Source organism: Melanotaenia boesemani, chromosome 20 (assembly GCF_017639745.1).
Source record: "Melanotaenia boesemani isolate fMelBoe1 chromosome 20, fMelBoe1.pri, whole genome shotgun sequence".
NCBI classification, from domain to species: domain Eukaryota; kingdom Metazoa; phylum Chordata; class Actinopteri; order Atheriniformes; family Melanotaeniidae; genus Melanotaenia; species Melanotaenia boesemani.
Window position 1 is genome coordinate 24,867,774 of NC_055701.1, and position 17,606 is coordinate 24,885,379.

Genomic DNA, 17,606 nt, shown 5'->3' on the forward strand with positions numbered 1-17,606 from the left:
AATTTTAAAAAGTAAATAAAAAAAAAATTAAAGTGTCCCCAGACAGTCGAGCTAAAGACCGCCTTGTAAAAAAAAAAAAAAAATCTTTCCTTGTCTGCATTTAGTGTATTTGTGCTATTTCAGCCATTTCTCTCAGTATTGTTCTTAAAGCTGATGATATGCATGTACTTGTACTTGCAGATGCTGATAACGACCGGTGTGACCAGTACACAGACTGCTACAGCTGCACGGCCAACACCAACAGCTGCCAGTGGTGTTCAGGCCAGTGTGTGTCGCTGGGAAGCAACTGTACCTCTGCCACAGTAAGAAAGCCGACTCTGCTGAGGGGCAGGCTGGACGTGCACGCGTATGAGGTGGTCAGTTATTCAGTTGGTTCAATAATCTCCCTTTTTGGGTTTTAAAAGTTCCCTGTTGTTTATAATTCAGTCTTCCAGCAGGAGATTTAGTAGAAATGATTGTGGCTTTAATCAGCGACTTAGATACAGAAACGTCTGATGGGCTTTCCTTGCTCTCTGTTGAACATACACACTGCAAAAAGGAGCCGAATATAAGGGAAAAATTCTGACAATAATCAAGTGAAATAATCTGCCAGTTCAGGAAGATAATTACACCTGCTAATATTTCCTGGAATAAGAAAAAATATGGAGGCTTTAGACAAATGAGATCAATCTTAAATAAATTGTGAATCCAAGTACTTTATTAATCTAAAAATAACCTCGAAACCAGCCTGTCAGTGTTGGTTCTTTGTCACTTTAAGAGAAAAGTCCACTTCTGGCCTATTTCTTCTTATTATGCAACTTTATGTATTTAATTTTATTTATATATATATTTTTATTTATATTTATTATTATTTTTTAGTATTTAATTGTATTTCATTCTAGTGTTTTATTCCCAAGATATCTTCCTGTATTTTTTTGGTTTTTATATAATTATGAATAAATTCAGGCATGAAGCTACATGTTTAGCTGGGGCAGTCTGATGGAAATGTAGCAGCACCACACAGTCTGCCACCGATCCTGATACCAAAATAAGGCCACGGTGGGTGAGGTGTCTCAACCAGTGACCCCAAAACCCCACCTGTGTCACTGCTGCATGAGCAGGTCTTGAATTCAGAGGAATCATCTTGTTTTAAGATCTTTTCTCTCAAAGTGAGAAAGAAGTAACACTGAAAGAAGCTTTTACAGGTTAGTTGTTAGTTTTTTTTTTTACTTAATGGTGTTAGAACGAGTGTTTAATCACTTGTTTTAAGAAATTTCCCACTTGTCTAAAGTCTAGAATTCTTGTCTAAGTTTAGGATCTAACCAAGTTTGATTATTTAGATTATTTCATTTGATATTCTTAAACTCAAGTGTTTTTTTTCTTGCGTCATGGTTTTTGCAGTGTGTGTGAATTTGTACTGGAAAGTCTTGAAACACGTTTCACAGCTAAAATTTGGTGTGAAAGCTTTGTGACCTCAAAGTGTCTCAGTGAACAGATTTAACTTAATATGCATGTAATATGAAGAATTATTTTTTCTCAACACTTTATTAAGTGGTTTGTAATTTTATCGAATAAACAACAACAAAATGTTCCCGCCCCTTCTTAATAAACAACATTCTTAAAATAATATAATTATAGTATATTATAATTCTAATGATTATAATTATTATAATGTAGTTACAGTTAAATATATATATATAAAATTATAATATAATTATAATATATAATATCCAGTCTTATAATAATTCTAAAAATGACTTTTTCATGAGCTATAAGTCATTAACATCAAAATTATATCAAAATAAAAACAAAATAAATGCTTGAAATATCTCACTTTGCACATAATGAGTCTATATAATATATTAGTTTACCTTTTTAAGTAGAATTACTAAAATAAAGTGCATTTTGTGCGACATTCTTCTTTTTTTATGTCACGTATACAATGGTTGAGGATTTAACTTCTTCAGTAAGTACAATAAGTACTAAATAACCACTTACACGGTTTGCATCTGGTATATTTAGTCTGAGTTTGGGCTTGAAGACGTGCCCTCATCTTCAAGTCGTCTACAGAATCTAGATGAAAACCTTTTTTTCTATACAGACGGATTAAAATAATAAGAAATAAAAGACATAAAAACAACTGCTGTTTGGTAAGTAGGATGATAAATGGAAAAAAAAGCCAGCATGAGTTGGTGAAAATAGTCGGATGTAATTCTATAAATCAAATCAAAATCACAGAGTGAAGTTTACATGTCACACCAACAAACAGCTTAACTGCCCCTCAAAACAGCATTTTCCAGATGGTAAAATCACGGCTTTGCAGTCAATTTACAACAAGCTTCTAAAACTGAGAATAGCAGTAAACTGCTTTCTCTCTGGTTTGTGGCGATGACTGTGATAATCTGCGCCGTGAACACAATTTGTTTTTCTGAGTTTATTCTTTGCACAGAGGTTCATACAGTATGAAATACAGAGGCAGACAAACAAGTTGTCTGCAGGAGGGAAAGACGACGCACCCTTCAATGAGACAGTCTGAGTAATTTTGAGCAAAATGTAAGAAGATTAAGAAGCCAGTCAGCATAATATTATCTTCTATAGCAGTGGTTCCCAACCTATTTTTCTTGGGGACTCCCTTCATGCAAATACTAAAAAAGCCATCAACCCCGGCCCCACTCTGCTGAATCCATGCTTGGTTTAATGCTTTCAAAAGTGAGATCATCAGCATACATACTGCATTCTGGCCTTCCAAGTAAGACTATAATCTTACTTTTTTTTCTTGAAATAGGGACAATGTATGGACATTAATCACAGTGGCGCTAAATGGTCAAAGACTTGGGGCCCCCATGTGCTCGCATTTAAGTCACACAGCTAATCTCCTCTACCTTCACCCGGCTGAAGGAATCCTTGCTGAATTGCGGCCTCTGTTCATTTCCCGTGAGGAGCTTTACCTTATACAGTAAATTGGGACGTGTCAAAGTTGATTAATGATTATATCAAGAACCGATGGAGCACTGTCCTATTTCCGAATCTGGATCTGATTTGTCAATCTGTAATCAAATCATCACTCCTCATTTAGATGCTGTCAGATGCTCAAACGGCTCATGTGTCTTCCCCAACGGCTGGCTCATTAATATTTAATAAATGATGGTCAGTTTCTGTGCTCTCAGTTGTTTGATCATCAAGCATCTTTCTTATGCCTAATATTTAATCTTTTTTTAAATATTTAACGCGGTTTCAAATGGTTTGATGTCATAGTGGAGCATGAAATGTAAAAATGGTTTTGTGTCCGGCATGTTGATGTGGTTTTTACTCTGGTCTCTCTTCTCAGGGGGCCACAGTGGATTATGAACTTTGCCCCAGAGACAACCCCTCATACGTATGCAACAAGAAAACCAGCTGCAAGAGCTGCGCCTTGGACCAAAACTGCCAGTGGGATGTTCGCAACCAGGAATGCATCGCGCTGCCAGGTAGCTTCAGAGGAGAAAACAGCAAAGAAAAAAAAAAACAAAACAAAATAAAGCAAATATCCCTAAAAGATGCATTTACAGAAATATTTGTTTTTACACTATAAAACCAAACTTTCTAACAGGTTCACTCATGCTCAGGAGGACGGATGATGAATATGCACCATTGGTAGAGAATAACCGCTTTCACTTATCAGCTCTGTCATGTTCTCGAAGATGAGGCCGTCTCTTAACCACTGTTCTCAAATGACTTAAACAAATTTGTCCATTCCAGCACCACTGTATATTTCCCAATTCATTATGGTGTTGCTGAGTCAGACGAGGCATGAAGTTAACTCTGGCATCAGCGTGTAGTGTGACTAATAAAATATCCAACAGGTAAATCTCACACCGCCTCCCAGTGTAGGTACATCACGCATGATCGTAACTTCACACTCGTGATGACGTTTGTGAAATCAAGGCCTATCCGTTAAAGAAAGAGAGGAAATAAGGCTGGAAATAAGGGTGTTTTGTCCACATGAAACGGGAGCCCGAAAACACAAAATTTATAAAACTGGGTCCCAAAGTAAATAAATCTGTAAACTCAACCATTTTGTTCCATGTTTACAACCCGCACACATCTTTCCTGAACCAGTGACACCAGCGGTGATGATAGCCTCATCTTGACCTGAACCTACATTATCAAACCGCTGCAACAAAGGCAGATTAGTGTTTGTCTCAGATGTTTTACCCTGGTGATGACCTGGACTTTTGTTATTGTGTTAACTTTGTGAAGGGAATAATCCTCTGAAAGGTTACATGGATATGTTTACATCGCATGAGTTTATGTTCTGTTCTGTTTTTAGTCTGTGGCACCACTTTCAGGCGTGAGATAATATGTAGTAAAGCGTTTTAATGGGGTTTTAAAGGGGGAACATTTTTTAAATGATTCCATGTTTACGGAGAACTTCGTTCAAAACTAAATTGGTTTCTTCTCCGTGGTCCAAGTATGTCCTACAGTTCCTTACGACCATAACTGAAGCAATTCTCCATTATCTTTATCCAGTTGTGCTAACGGTCATTGGTGTATAAATGTGAAGTCTGTGAGGTTAGTGTGAGCAGATTGTGAGATTTAACTTTAACACCTTATTCTTTCTGAATTACCATTGGGGCGGTGTGGCTCAGCAAGGTAGAGCGGTCGTCCTGTAACCGGAGGGTTGCCGGTTCGACCCTTTGCCAAGTCGATTTCATGTCGAGGTGTCCTTGGGCAAGACACCGAACCCCTAATTGCTCATGATGGGTCGTGGTTGAGCGCCTTGCATGGCAGCTTCCGCCATCAGTGCGTGAATGTGTGTGTGTGAATGGGGGAATGTGATGTATGATGTAAAGCACTTTGGGTATCGTTCCAGGTACAGTAAAGCACTATATAAATATGGACCATTTACCATTTACCATACAAGCTTTACTAATGGAGTTTAAGCCTTTGCATACAGATATGATAAGATTGTAATAAGATTGCATGAGGTGAAAAATCTCAAAGACTTTCTATAGATTTATCGAACGTCTGTAGTATCAGTGCTGCATCTGACTACTTTTCTTCACCCTGAAATTTTAACAAGATCAAGGAAAAGAGCTAATTTAAAACACGATAGAAAATCTTTTTTTTATTTCAGTTGTAATTACTGTTTGAGCCACTAGATGTCACTACAGGAGGAAACCTGCTAAATATCATTCAAATTATTTATTTTAGACTCTAACTTCTTGGTTAGTTATAGATTGATTTTCCATGAGACATGAGACATAAAGAGCAGGCATAGGAAAAAATCCGTTTCTGGTGATTCTTAAATAAAAGCTGTGGATAAACGTACAACATGCATTTTTAAGTCTGGCCTTCATCCCATTTAATGCCAACATCCTACACATGTTTGTATCTGTTGCAGAGAACGTGTGCGGTGACGACTGGCATCTGGTGGGCAACTCCTGTCTGAAGTTCCTCACAGCGAAGGAGACTTACGATAACGTAAAGCTGGCCTGCAGGAACCACGGCGGCGTCCTGGCCTCGCTAACCACGCAGAAGAAGGTGGACTTTGTGGTGAAGGAGCTGCCAATCAGGAGAATGCTGGTAAGTTTATCGGATTTGAGAAATGTAAAAGCCTCATCTGAGAAATTGGGTCATTATTGAATGTTGTACTGATGCTGCTTGTGGTGCACGGACTGACTCAAAGATGAAGTGGAGAAATTGGTTAGCGCTCCACTAAGATTACCAAGGCCCTTCTACTTTGGTAGGTTACTATGAAACATCTCCAACAATAAAAGATCCACAGGATCAGATCAGAAAACATAAAAAAACATTTTCTTTCTCATCTTTTCTCTGACTTCTGACTACAGTTGAGTTTTGTGTACCTTCCTTTGTTTTTGCCCTTGGGTGCCTTTGCTGTAGCTTTTGAAGTACTGTTTTTTTCCTTAACTATAGAAGAGCTCTGGTAAGAGTTTTTTTTCCCCCTTGGTTTTTGGACCAGTAAGCATGAAAAATTTCCCATTAACAGATCATTTCCGCAGAGCTCAGATGTGCCTCACTGCTCCATTAGAGCAAGTACCCAGAAATCTTCCACAACAATCGACTAATCATTGCAGGGCTGCTTGTATCATCAGTTGCCTGCGTTTGATGCATGTCTACAGATCTGTATCCAAGACAGATGATACAGAGTGCAACACTTGCAGTTCTGCTGTTGTCTGGAAAACTGACATTCATGTTTAAATGTCCCAACTCAACTGTATTAATGTGAGAAGAAATGCAGCAAAAACTTTGCATCTCCAGTTTGCAAATTATCTTCATTTAAAGTTCATTTAAAGGATTATAACCAGAATGCTTTTGGGTTTTTGGACTGTTGTAAAATTACACTTCCTTGAACTCTTTAAAGGGTCTTTTTTTATTTATTAATTGTGTTTTACCATTAAATCTGGATCTATAATAGTCTGGGAAAGTCCTTTACACCCTTAATGAAATATATTTTTGATGTATACCATACCCATGTTTGTTTTTTGTTTTTTCAACACAACTTCAACTATATATGATATGATAAATATTTTTTTACTTTAACATACTTTAGAATAGAATAGAAATACTTTATTAATCCCTTTGGAGAGTCCTCAGGGAAATTTGGTCAAATTATTATTGGTCCAAGAAAATACATTAAATATGAGCAGATATGAATTTATCTTATTTATATTATGAAATAATATGCAGAGTATTATCTTTTTATTAGTTTTTCAGCCATTTTTCAAACATATTAAACACAGGAAAGAGGACAAGAGTAGAGTAAAATCAAAAAGCAAAAAAAACAAAATCAACTAAACGGTATGAAAAAAACAAAAACCAAAAAGCTTTGAAAAGAGTCTTTCTGACTTATATTCATAGAGCTGTAAGGGTTAAGAAAATACATTTTAGACGTTCTTCTGGATTTGCCAGTTAATTACGCATCTGTATGACATCCTGTCTCCTCTCTGAGCTCTCTCTAACCAGTAAAAGTCAGTCTGGCTCTCGTCTTATCTTTGCTCTGTCATCTTTTTCTTTCTTTTCCTCCAATAATCTTCTCCTGCATTTATTCTCTGAATCACCCATGGTGCTCAACCAAAGCAGCCAGCGTCTTGCTGGTGTGTGATGTGGTGCTGTAAAGTGAAATGCTGCTGTAAAGAAAAAGTGTGGTTTGTTAGCCTTAATGTCAAAGACGCCTGCATGAATGAACTTAATGAATGTCAGTGTAGAGAAGGTATTTTAAGGTTGCAAAGTTATGTTGTATAATTTATTACAATGACAGGCAGGTAGATACAGCGGAGCAGAGGGTGGAGGAGTTCACTGGTTCACTCAGTCCTGCTGGGAAGGAGAGTCAAAGTTAGATTTATTTCAGAAATGAGCCACAATAGTCTAAAAGTTACAATAAGGAACCAGTCCTATTTGAGTTCTTAAGCATTCAAAAGGCAGAAGGCTGTGCAGCCTACAGGCAGCAGGTGTAGAGGCAGGTGGAGAGTGGGCAGGCAGGTAAGCAGACGGATCTGGCTGGAGGCTCCAAGGCAACGCTGAGCGAAAACTCCCAGGAGGCAGCAGCTTCACAGACAGTGCAGCAGCAACGATGATCTGGCAGGAAACTGCTCCATCCTCCAGCCAGATAAACCTGACTGCTGACTGGCAGATGCAGGGCAGGTATAAAGAGGATGGCTGAAGCAGCTGAGGCACCACCCAACTGCAGAACCAAGCAGGACAGCCCGCCCAACAGTCCACCTGCGGCTAAAAGTAGTTCATAAGTTCATAAAGATTTCCAGCCCAGCCAGCTGCCCCAAGACAAATCCAGGAGGCATCCTAACCAGACGCCTGAGCCTCCTCATCCAGCTCCTCTCGGCATGGAGGAGCAGCAGCTCTCAGAACCCCTCCTGGATGATTGAGCTTCTCACCCTATCCCTAAGGGAGATCTCAGAAACTGTTAAGGAAACTCATTTAGACCGCTTGTCTCTGCAATCGCTCTCTTTCATTTACCTTCTTGACCAGGACTTGACCGGAAAAAGCTGCACCTCAGTTAGACTTTGCTGGCTAAAATTGGAAAAATAAATTAGAAAAAAATGTGTTTGTATTTCATGTCCTCCATTCATTGCAGTGGTTTAGGTTCCTGCTGTTGGTCTAAATGAGTTGTTGTGATCAGTTTGGGTTTATGTTGTGGTTTGTAATTGAAAGAATCCCCAGTTCAGCTCTACACTAACTGTTCAGATGTCTTCATGCAGTGTGACATTGTCATCTGCAAACACAGCATTAAGTTAAGAAACAAACCAGTTTTATTGCTGCTTTGTTGACGGTTGAGATGAACTACACTTTTTCCATGTTCAAATGAGATCTTACTCATATAAAAAGCCAATAGAAAAGACAGAGTAGGCTTTCATATCATGGGAGATGGTTACCAGGTTGATTTAGCTTAAACCCTAAAAGCAGAAATGTGAATAAAACCCTTGTTTTGACTTTTTTAGCACAAGGTCACACTGACCCCCTGGGTGGGGCTGAGGAAAATCAACGTGTCCTACTGGTGCTGGGAGGACATTTCACCCTTCACCAACACCACTCTGCAGTGGCTGCCCGGCGAGCCGAGTGACGCTGGGTTTTGCGGCTACCTGGCCGAGCCGGCGTACAGCGGATTGAAGGCGCAGTCCTGCATCACCCCAGTGAGCGGCAGCCTGTGTGAACGGCCAGGTGAGCTGATGGCACGGAAGGATTCAGTCATGTTTTAAATGGGCTAAACACGAAAGAAAAAGTGAAGAAATAGAGAGAAAACCATAGATTTTATTCAATGGACCATGGTTTTAGTGTTGGGGCTTTTTTTTTTACACAAACTACAGAATGAGGCTTGAAATCTTTCCACGTTATGATTTTAAAATGTAATTTCAAGGCTTGTAGCAGAAATTAATTTCTTGGTGTAAAAAATCGTCTCTAGAAACGCTGTCTCAGTGGAGTTCACTACCAGAGGCAATTTGAGTGTTGCATAAATGCTTAAAGTCTGTGTTTTGTATTCCCCTTCAGCCAATCACAGTGCAAAGCAGTGCCGGACCCCCTGCGCCATGCGCACCACCTGCAGCGAATGCACCAGCAGCAGCTCAGAGTGCATGTGGTGCAGCAACATGAAGCAGTGTGTGGACTCTAACGCCTACGTGGCCTCCTTCCCCTTTGGGCAGTGTATGGAGTGGTACACCATGAGCACCTGTCCACGTAAGAGACAACATTTACTGTAATTCTTATTTCAACCTGCAAAATATTCAGACCAGAAACAGCTGCAGTCACATAAGAATTGCTCATTTTAATACTTTTCTCATTGCTGTTGGATTTATTCAAACTAATGTTTTGGGAAAATTTGCCCTTAAAGAAGAAAAAGATGTATACTCATACTTTGCTAAATCTATCTTTGCATTGTTTTTTTTTTTTACCAGTCATACCAACTTTGCAGCTTGACATCAACATCTCCCACCAATGAAATGTTAAATACTCAGAGTGCAAAAATCTTACAAATGCGGCTCTTCTCGTCTTTCACAAGAGAACAATTTGCAAAAAACAACAAAAAACAAAGACATGTTAAACTGAAGTTGCAAATGCCACATGTACAACTTCAATGCCCCTGGACAGCTCCACCCTGAAAGATAGGTTGTAGCAGGGATCTTCAGTCCTGGTCCTCGAGGGCCGATGTCCTGCAGGTTTTAGGAGGTTCCCTGCTGTACCTGACTCAGACTTATGTAGAGCTTGATGTCAATTACATTTTGGTCTAAGTCAGGTATTTTGCAGCAGGCAAACTTCTAAAACCTGCAGGATACCGGCCCTCGAGGACCAGGATGTTGGCTCCCTGGTATATAAATGTAATACTGTAGTAACTATATCTATATTATAGTAATAATATAGATAATACTGTACTGGAGAATCATCTAAATGGTCTAGTTTGGACTCATCAGTCTGAGTTTCGTCCATGTTTTTGCTCTGTAACTGTAACAGGTGACCTACCCATTACAACATTACAGTGTGAATGTGACACATGTGATAATGACAAAATGATGTAAACATCATTTAACGGCAACACTCGGCTGTGACGTCACATTTTCAAACTTCCTTGTGGACTAATTTTCCATAAAAGACGTTTTAACTAACAAAACAAACAGAAACTTCTGAAATGTACTGATGAAGTGAACATCTCTAATTGCTCTAATTGTTATTAAAGTTCAAATCTCAGGTAACGTGTTCACGTTAATAAAACCTACAAAGAACAATGGATTCATTTTAAGCCTTAATACAACACAGAAATAACTACGATGACAGTAGATTCAGCTCGTTTAGCTGTTCTCACGATGGACACGAAGTTCTCGGTATAACATGAGTGTTTCCGTCTTCACCTCCTGGGAGAGTTTTAAAGAATTCAAATGTTTTTGTCTAATTTTCAAGTGGTTCTCTGTCAGTTCTCATTCCCTTCATGGTTTTAAAGTGATTGAGTATATAGTATATGAAGCTCTGGAGATCATAGACGACTTAAAAAATGCTGCGAGGCAGCGTTTCAACCAAGTCTGGCTCTTTTAAATGTGCTGCATCTTAAATGTTTGGGTTTTTTCTTAACCTTCATTTAGCCAAGCAAATTAAACTCTGGCCCTGCAGCAGATGAGATGGGGATTAATAATCTGCTTTAATAGTACAATAACTCTGGCTGCTACTTTGTTTTTCCTCTGCGCAGCCCAGAATTCATTTAATTTATTTTACCTCGCACTACTTGGAGCCATAGGCAGAGAATCCCCTAAAGGGGCTTGAGAGATAGGAATTAAAATGTAGGCAAATGGTTATGAAGAGAAAGTGGATGAAACTGTTGGCTCAGGGATGAGCTAAATTAAATGTTTCATAGCCTTGGAAAAAGTTTGACTTAATTTATTAACACCTATTTGCAAACACCAACAGCTTTGGTTTTTAAACATGAGAAAACAATGTGTACCGGCTGAGTTTCTCCTGACTGGTGCTGTGTTGTTCTGTTGCAGCTGAAAACTGTTCTGGATACAGAACGTGTGGACAGTGTTTGGACCAGCCGGGCTGCGGTTGGTGCACCGACCCCAGCAACACGGGCAAAGGCCAGTGCATCGAGGGTTCCTACCGTGGGCCCTTCCAGACCTCAGTACCGGCTCCCTCCACGCTGCCCGGCGTACCAGTCAGCCCCCAGCCAGCTCTCAATGCCAGCATGTGCCCCAGCGAGGCCAAATACAACTGGTCCTTCATTCAGTGCCCAGGTTGGTGGACTGGAGGTGGTTAGGAGGAGGCATAAGACATGAATCTTTATCTGACAGCAAACTTAAACTTATGTTGCATCTTGGGAATTTTTCCCAAATAAAACTGTTTTCTTTTTGTTTTTAAACAAAACAAACAAACAAACAAAAAACGTGTTAATATGTAATAAATCAGCTTTATTAACTTTAAGATGGCCGAACTTCTAATTTGTTGCAGAACAACCAGGATCTTCGTGCAACTAGGTGCCGTTTTTTTGGTGTGCAACTCTGCATTTTATATAAATAAACTAATTCTCTTATAACCAAAATATTTGAGATCAGTGGTTTTACATCATGTACCACCACAGACTGCTCCCCACGTACCACCTTTATGACTGGCATTGAAATACAGTGGAAGAAAACAACTCTTTTCTATCAGATTTCAGACAGACATATTATTTATTGTTGTGTGGTGTTTGCTATCATTGTGAAAAGTACTCAAAGGTAACCCCTCAGCAAAATCCGTAAAACACTGAGGGGTCTGAGGCAATTTTGGTCGCTGGAATACTTTTGATTTTGCCTTTATACACCACATTAAAAAAATAAAATAAAAACAAAAAGTTTACTGTACCCGGGTTTGATATTCTTTTCTTCAGCACAAGCTATTTTTTTTTTAACTTTACCTGCTTTATTACCATATTAGGCCCAGTAGTAGCATTTAAACTTTTTCCATTTAGTAAAATGACCAAAACAATTACAAACATATTGAAAGAAGTACAACACCTGTCCATCCCAGTTTACCGCTCGGACGAATATTTTTTTACCATCAAATTCAGACTATCATGTCTTCAGTTTTCCGTGGTCCATTAACATGAAAGAAAGCCTGGGAGAGTTTCAGATCCTCACCTTCCAGGGAAGCAGACATCAGCACTCCAGGCGGCTGCTTTTATTTGTTAACGCTGCTGTGATGTGAACTGATCATGCCGGATTGATCCCAGATCCAAGCAAAATGTCTGTCATGTGGTAACATCTGGTCACTGCAAGATCATGTTAGAGTTAGAGGTTGTAAGAAACTGCTACCAATGAGCCTGACTAGAAGGATGCTCGTGTTTTTGTGAACACAGACAGTCCTGTGATCACTGGATCAGTCAAATTTACTTCTCTTTCAAAAAAAAAAAAAAAAAAAAAAACGTGTGTGAGTAGTGTGAAGTGTGTTTTTTTTCAGCCTTGGATGCTGCAGCCATCGGTGGCTCCAGGAATGTACTTAATAAATGTCACTGTGCCATCACAAGTCAGAATCATGCTTTTAAGGTCAAAAGTGTCATTGCGCTAATCCAATAAAAACTAGATCACCCGGAGTGCTGCTGTTAGCTTCGCTCACAGTTTTTGTTTGACGTTGATGGACCATGTAAAACTGGTGAGATGATGGTTTTCATTTGATAATACAGAAAGTTTATTCCGAACATAATCTGTAAATTGATTGCTGTCTGAAAATGTCTCAGCGTACCACTAGAGGGAGCATGACTTTTCTTTGTAGAAGAATTTTTTAGTCTTTGTTCATGATGTGAAACAAAGAGAAAGACTCAGCGTTAGACTGCAGCAGCTCGCTGTGATGTCTCTTACTGGTAGTTTAATAGATCCGTGTGGTTGATTCTTGACAAATAAACCTGGCAGGAGCAGGAAATATAAGATGATTTGATGCATGAGACTGGAATGGTCTCAACAGACAGCTCAGGGCTCGTACAGAGCCCTGAATGAACGCAGCTTTCTGTGCTTGCAAATGAATTTACAAGTCCATCCATGTTTGGGCCTGAGGCTGTTTATTCTTAAACCCTCACCCCACCCTGCAGGATGTGTGTGATGTTCAGATGTTCATGCATTTTGTCCTTTGTTTCCTCTTTGGCAGCTTGTCAGTGTAATGGTCACAGTCAGTGTGTCAACGAGAGCGTGTGTGAGAAGTGCGAGGACCTGACAACCGGTCGACACTGCGAGAGTTGCATCTCCGGTTTCTACGGAGACCCGACCAACGGCGGCAGCTGCCAGCGTAAGTATCACTGGGGGCGTCTCGGTGTGCCACTAAATCAACTGCGCAGTCTTTCGACACACAGCTTCATTTAGCTTGTCGCTGTTTTACTGTTAGTTTTTATGTCGGCCATTTCCCTGATTCTTGGCTGTGCCTCAAAGCCTTCCCCTGGGAGATCAAAGATTTACTTTCTTTACAGCCAATACTGGCAGGCAGTCAGTCGGACCACAAATCAATCCTTTATTCTTGCGACAGGTTAATTTAGCTGACTGTTATATTACTGCTACAATCTACAGTATGTAGTGTAATTTGTCTCCTCGTCTTGTATACATATATTTACAAGGTTCTGCATCAGTGATGATCAATGAACCAACCTGACAGTATACTGTTTTTTGTTTCCTCTGTTTTATGCATTCTTTGCTTTATTTGAGTACATGCAAGAGTATAAAGACCATCCATGTAAGGCTCGTCATACATATTATAATGATTTATAATTGCTTTCTTTCAATTCTAAGAGTTTGTCAAGACATAAAATAAACAAAAATATAAAATATCGTGTCCTTGCAGATCTTAAAATGTATTAAAACAACCCCATATAAACAACATGCCATTACGTATTTAACAATAAATTATCCAAAATAGAGAAAAAGAGACAGCTTGAAGTATGAGATTATTAGTCTCTCACATTGTTTTGCAGGAATTTTTTTTGTCACTTTTCTTTACAGTGTTGCTTTAATGCATCCAGGTTTGGGGTGTTCGTTTATGCACACAATCTGATTTCAGGATGAGGTCTGGACTTTGACTGTGACACATTAAAGCTTGTTACATGCTCCGTGAGAAGCAAGAATTTTGTTCTTGTTCTCGAGGCTGCAAGAACAAGAAAAGTTTGTTTTGGTCCTTTTATTTCAAATCCCACGAGAAGCTTCGTCTGTGACGGGGCGGGATGGCTGCAGGGGGGGTGTCTGTGTTTTTATGTGCAATGAACAGCTGACCAGGTTATTTAATATTTAACGAGAAACTTCGTCCGTGGCAGGGTGGGGTTGTGCACGCAGCGGTGTCCGTGTCTTTAAATCCCACGTGTGTTGTTTGCATTTATGTACTTATCTTTTATAAGAATTTACTTGTGCATAAAATAACTTTCATTCTGTAAAGTGAGGAGGCCACAGGGACAACAGCAAAAATTAAATAATAAACATTTTATTTCCTAAAAATAAAAGAATAATTGAATAATTCACTTGTTAAACTTGTTTCATAAAATTATCTTTTTTTTTTTTTTTTTGATTGTGTACATTTTCATTAAATTTAACTGAGAATTTTTAATTTATCAGTTTACTGATGTCTTTCCTCGATTGTGTGTGTTAACACACACCTGAATGCTTCAGACCATCAAACTGTCTAAAGTCCTGCTTCAGTGCTTTTGATCAGCAGAGCCTGGCTGCTTCTTACCGTCCTAATTCCTATGAAATCAGTGAGAGAAATTAGCCTTTCACACACACTTCTGTATTTTGACTGAATGTGTTATGTAATGCATCGTGTTCATCTGAGTTTGTGTTTAACTGATTTAAAGACCAAGTGATACTTAACACCGTACAATTAAAAATAGATGTTTCTTTTTCTTCAATCATGTCTGGTCCAGCAGTTTATTTTCAGGAGCTCAAACAGTGTTCTGGATTCTAGTTGTCAGAAGTAAAACAGAAGGAAAAAGAAAAACTAATGTCTACATGGTTCACATCTCTTGTTTTTTCAGCCTGCAAGTGTAACGGCCATGCCAGCATGTGCAACCCCAACAATGGCAAGTGCTTCTGTACCACCAAGGGCATCAAAGGAGATAAATGCCACCTGTGAGTTAAACATTATATTTTCTCTTCTGTACTCAGATTTCCTTTTTCTTTTTTCTGGACCTCAGCTTTTGATTAAATCTGACTTCTAAAAGAAAAGTTTGGATTCTGTGTAAAATGAAAATATAAACAGCATGCAATGATTTGTAATAAATGTTGTTTATGTTCTATTCACAATAGAACATAATTTTGTCCCACTCTGGTCAGTTCTGGACTTTGGTTGCTGGATTTCTGCTTGCATGATGCTCATGATGTTTAGTATTGGTGGAAGGTCTGGACTGCAGGCAGGCCAGTTCAGCAGCCGGACTCTTCTCCTGTGAAGCCATGCTGCTGTGATGGATGCAGGATGTGGTTCAGCATCGTCTTGCTGAAATCCTTCCCTGAAAGAGACGTTGTCTGGATGGGAGCAGATGTAGCTCTAAAACCTCCATGTACTTTTCAGCATTGATGTAGCTTCACAGGTGTGGAAGCTGCCCACGCCATAGGCACTAATGCAGCCCCAAACCATCAGAGAGGCAGCTTTTCACCTGTCCACTGATAACAAGCTGGATGCTCCCTCTCCTCTTTAGTCTGCAGGACACGTCGTCCATGCTTTCCAGGAAGAATTTCACATTTTCATCCATCTGACCACAGAACAGTTTTCCACTTTGCCTCAGACCGTTTTAAATTAGCTCTAAAATGGATCCTGTTCACATCTGGCTTCTTCTTTGCATGATGGAGCTTTAACCTGCATTTGTGGATTTCAGAGTGAACTGTGTTCAGACAGTGGTTTCTGGTAGTCTTCCTGAGTCCATGCAGTGGCTTCCAGTAGAGAATCATGTCTGGTTTTATTGCAGTGATGCCTGAGGAGCCCAAGATGTAGTTTTTACCTTCAGACTTGTCTCATGCACACAAAGACTACCTCATGTTATTTTGATGATATTATTCATTGTTGGAAGATGGATCCTTAAAGTCTTTGCAGCTTCGTGGAACATTAATTTTCTTTTCTTAAACTGTCTTTAGACCCAGTTTGTCTCAGATTGGTGAACCTCGGTCCATCTCTACATCTGAGAGACTCTGCCTCTCTGAAATGCTCCTTTTATACTCAGTCATGTTACTGGGCTGCTGTGAGGCTACTAAAAAAGGAAGCAGTGAAGTCCCATCAACTTTTTACAGATGTGTTTAGATTTAAAATGAGCGAATATTTTCTACAAAATGGTAAAATGTCCCAGTTTAAACATTTGATACGTTTATGTTCTGCTGGGAACAAAATATGGGTTTATGGTATATTTAGTTTTTATTTACATTTTACACAGCATCCCACTTTTTTAAATAAGGTTTGTAATGTGGTGTTTTTTTTTTATACTATTTGTGATGTTTGCTGTGATTTACAGATGTTACTGCAGCACCAGATCATGGTAAACCTAAAGTTGGGGGACTGATAAAAAGGCATTACATTTCAGATATAAGAATGCAAAGGTTATCGGCTTGTACTTTCCGTATAAAAATACAAATATGTGGTCCGATAAACTGTAGCTGCAATGAACTCATGTATTTACAGTTTGCAGATTGACGCGTCTTTAAATAAGATGTCAAAGAGACTTTATTCATGTGTAATGGTCCCAAAAGCTGACCCACATGTTAATGTTATTTAATAAAAATAAAAGAAAACTGAAGATTTTGGCACCATTTAGCAGCAGCTGCTCATTAGAGCTTGCAGCAGTATTTTTAGCTCCTGTCTTCTCACTTACCATCATTATCAGGATCCATTTAAAACGTAAAGTTTCATAAACGAATGGTCATTTGTTTGAAAATGAGGTTATTTTTGTCTCTTTAAAATTCTCCAAGTTTCTACAGTCAAAGTTAATTTCATTCGCCTTTGCTTTGCCACCACGATGCTAGTTTTCTTATAACTGATGTTACTGCTTCTGACAGAGAATCAACACTTTTTCTTTCCCTGTTTCTCACTGACGTTCTTGTTTTCTCCACCTGTCTTTCAGGTGTGAGGTCGAGAGTCGCTACCAAGGCAACCCCCTCAAAGGGACATGCTACTGTAAGTGGGGCTCCAATCTGGAACTCAAGCTGGGGGGTTGTGGGGGGTCGCCACTAAGAAAGTGAGGTGTGATTTCTCTCTCCTGCTCAGATCAAAGCGAAGAAAGCTGCACAGCTTTTAATCAAAGTTGTTTGATGTAAAAACAAGAAAAAAAATAACGAGGAGAAACTGTCGTGTAAACAAGCAACAGGTGGATGGAGGTCAGCTGCTGGAAGTACGGGAGCTTTGAAAGGACATTTTTTTTTCCATTTCTCCTCATTTAAAAGACAGTTTGCCAGGGGTAGATGACAGTGGAGGTAGTGTTTCTACTTTATGGTTCATTTTACATCATTTTACAGCCTTCAAGAAACAACCTTGAAAACGTAATAATTGCTCTGATGGTCCGTTAAAACCACAGCATTCAAAGTATAAAAGTTTTTTTTTATAGCCACAGTGTGCTGGTAACATGTTTAATATTCAAGTTTAAAACTGGTGTGATGGAAAGAAGCTGCTGAGAATGTGACTTTTCTTCATATTTAAGCTTATATTTA

General features: G+C 39.2%; 1 protein-coding gene across 3 annotated transcripts in view; it reads left to right on the top strand.

The window, feature by feature from the left end:
- Positions 1-17,606, top strand: part of atrn (attractin) — a 156,453-nt gene that overhangs the window by 46,013 nt on the left and 92,834 nt on the right. For 2 of the 3 annotated variants that reach the window (XM_041972700.1, XM_041972701.1), the window contains exons 13-21: positions 181-302; positions 3,308-3,446; positions 5,363-5,544; positions 8,436-8,655; positions 8,983-9,168; positions 10,962-11,207; positions 13,090-13,227; positions 14,954-15,047; positions 17,024-17,076. In XM_041972700.1, coding sequence (XP_041828634.1) covers positions 181-302; positions 3,308-3,446; positions 5,363-5,544; positions 8,436-8,655; positions 8,983-9,168; positions 10,962-11,207; positions 13,090-13,227; positions 14,954-15,047; positions 17,024-17,076 — 1,380 coding nt within the window. Of the gene's footprint in view, positions 1-180; positions 354-3,307; positions 3,447-5,362; positions 5,545-8,435; positions 8,656-8,982; positions 9,169-10,961; positions 11,208-13,089; positions 13,228-14,953; positions 15,048-17,023; positions 17,077-17,606 lie in introns of all 3 variants that reach the window. The other variant, XM_041972699.1, reaches the window with a different exon arrangement.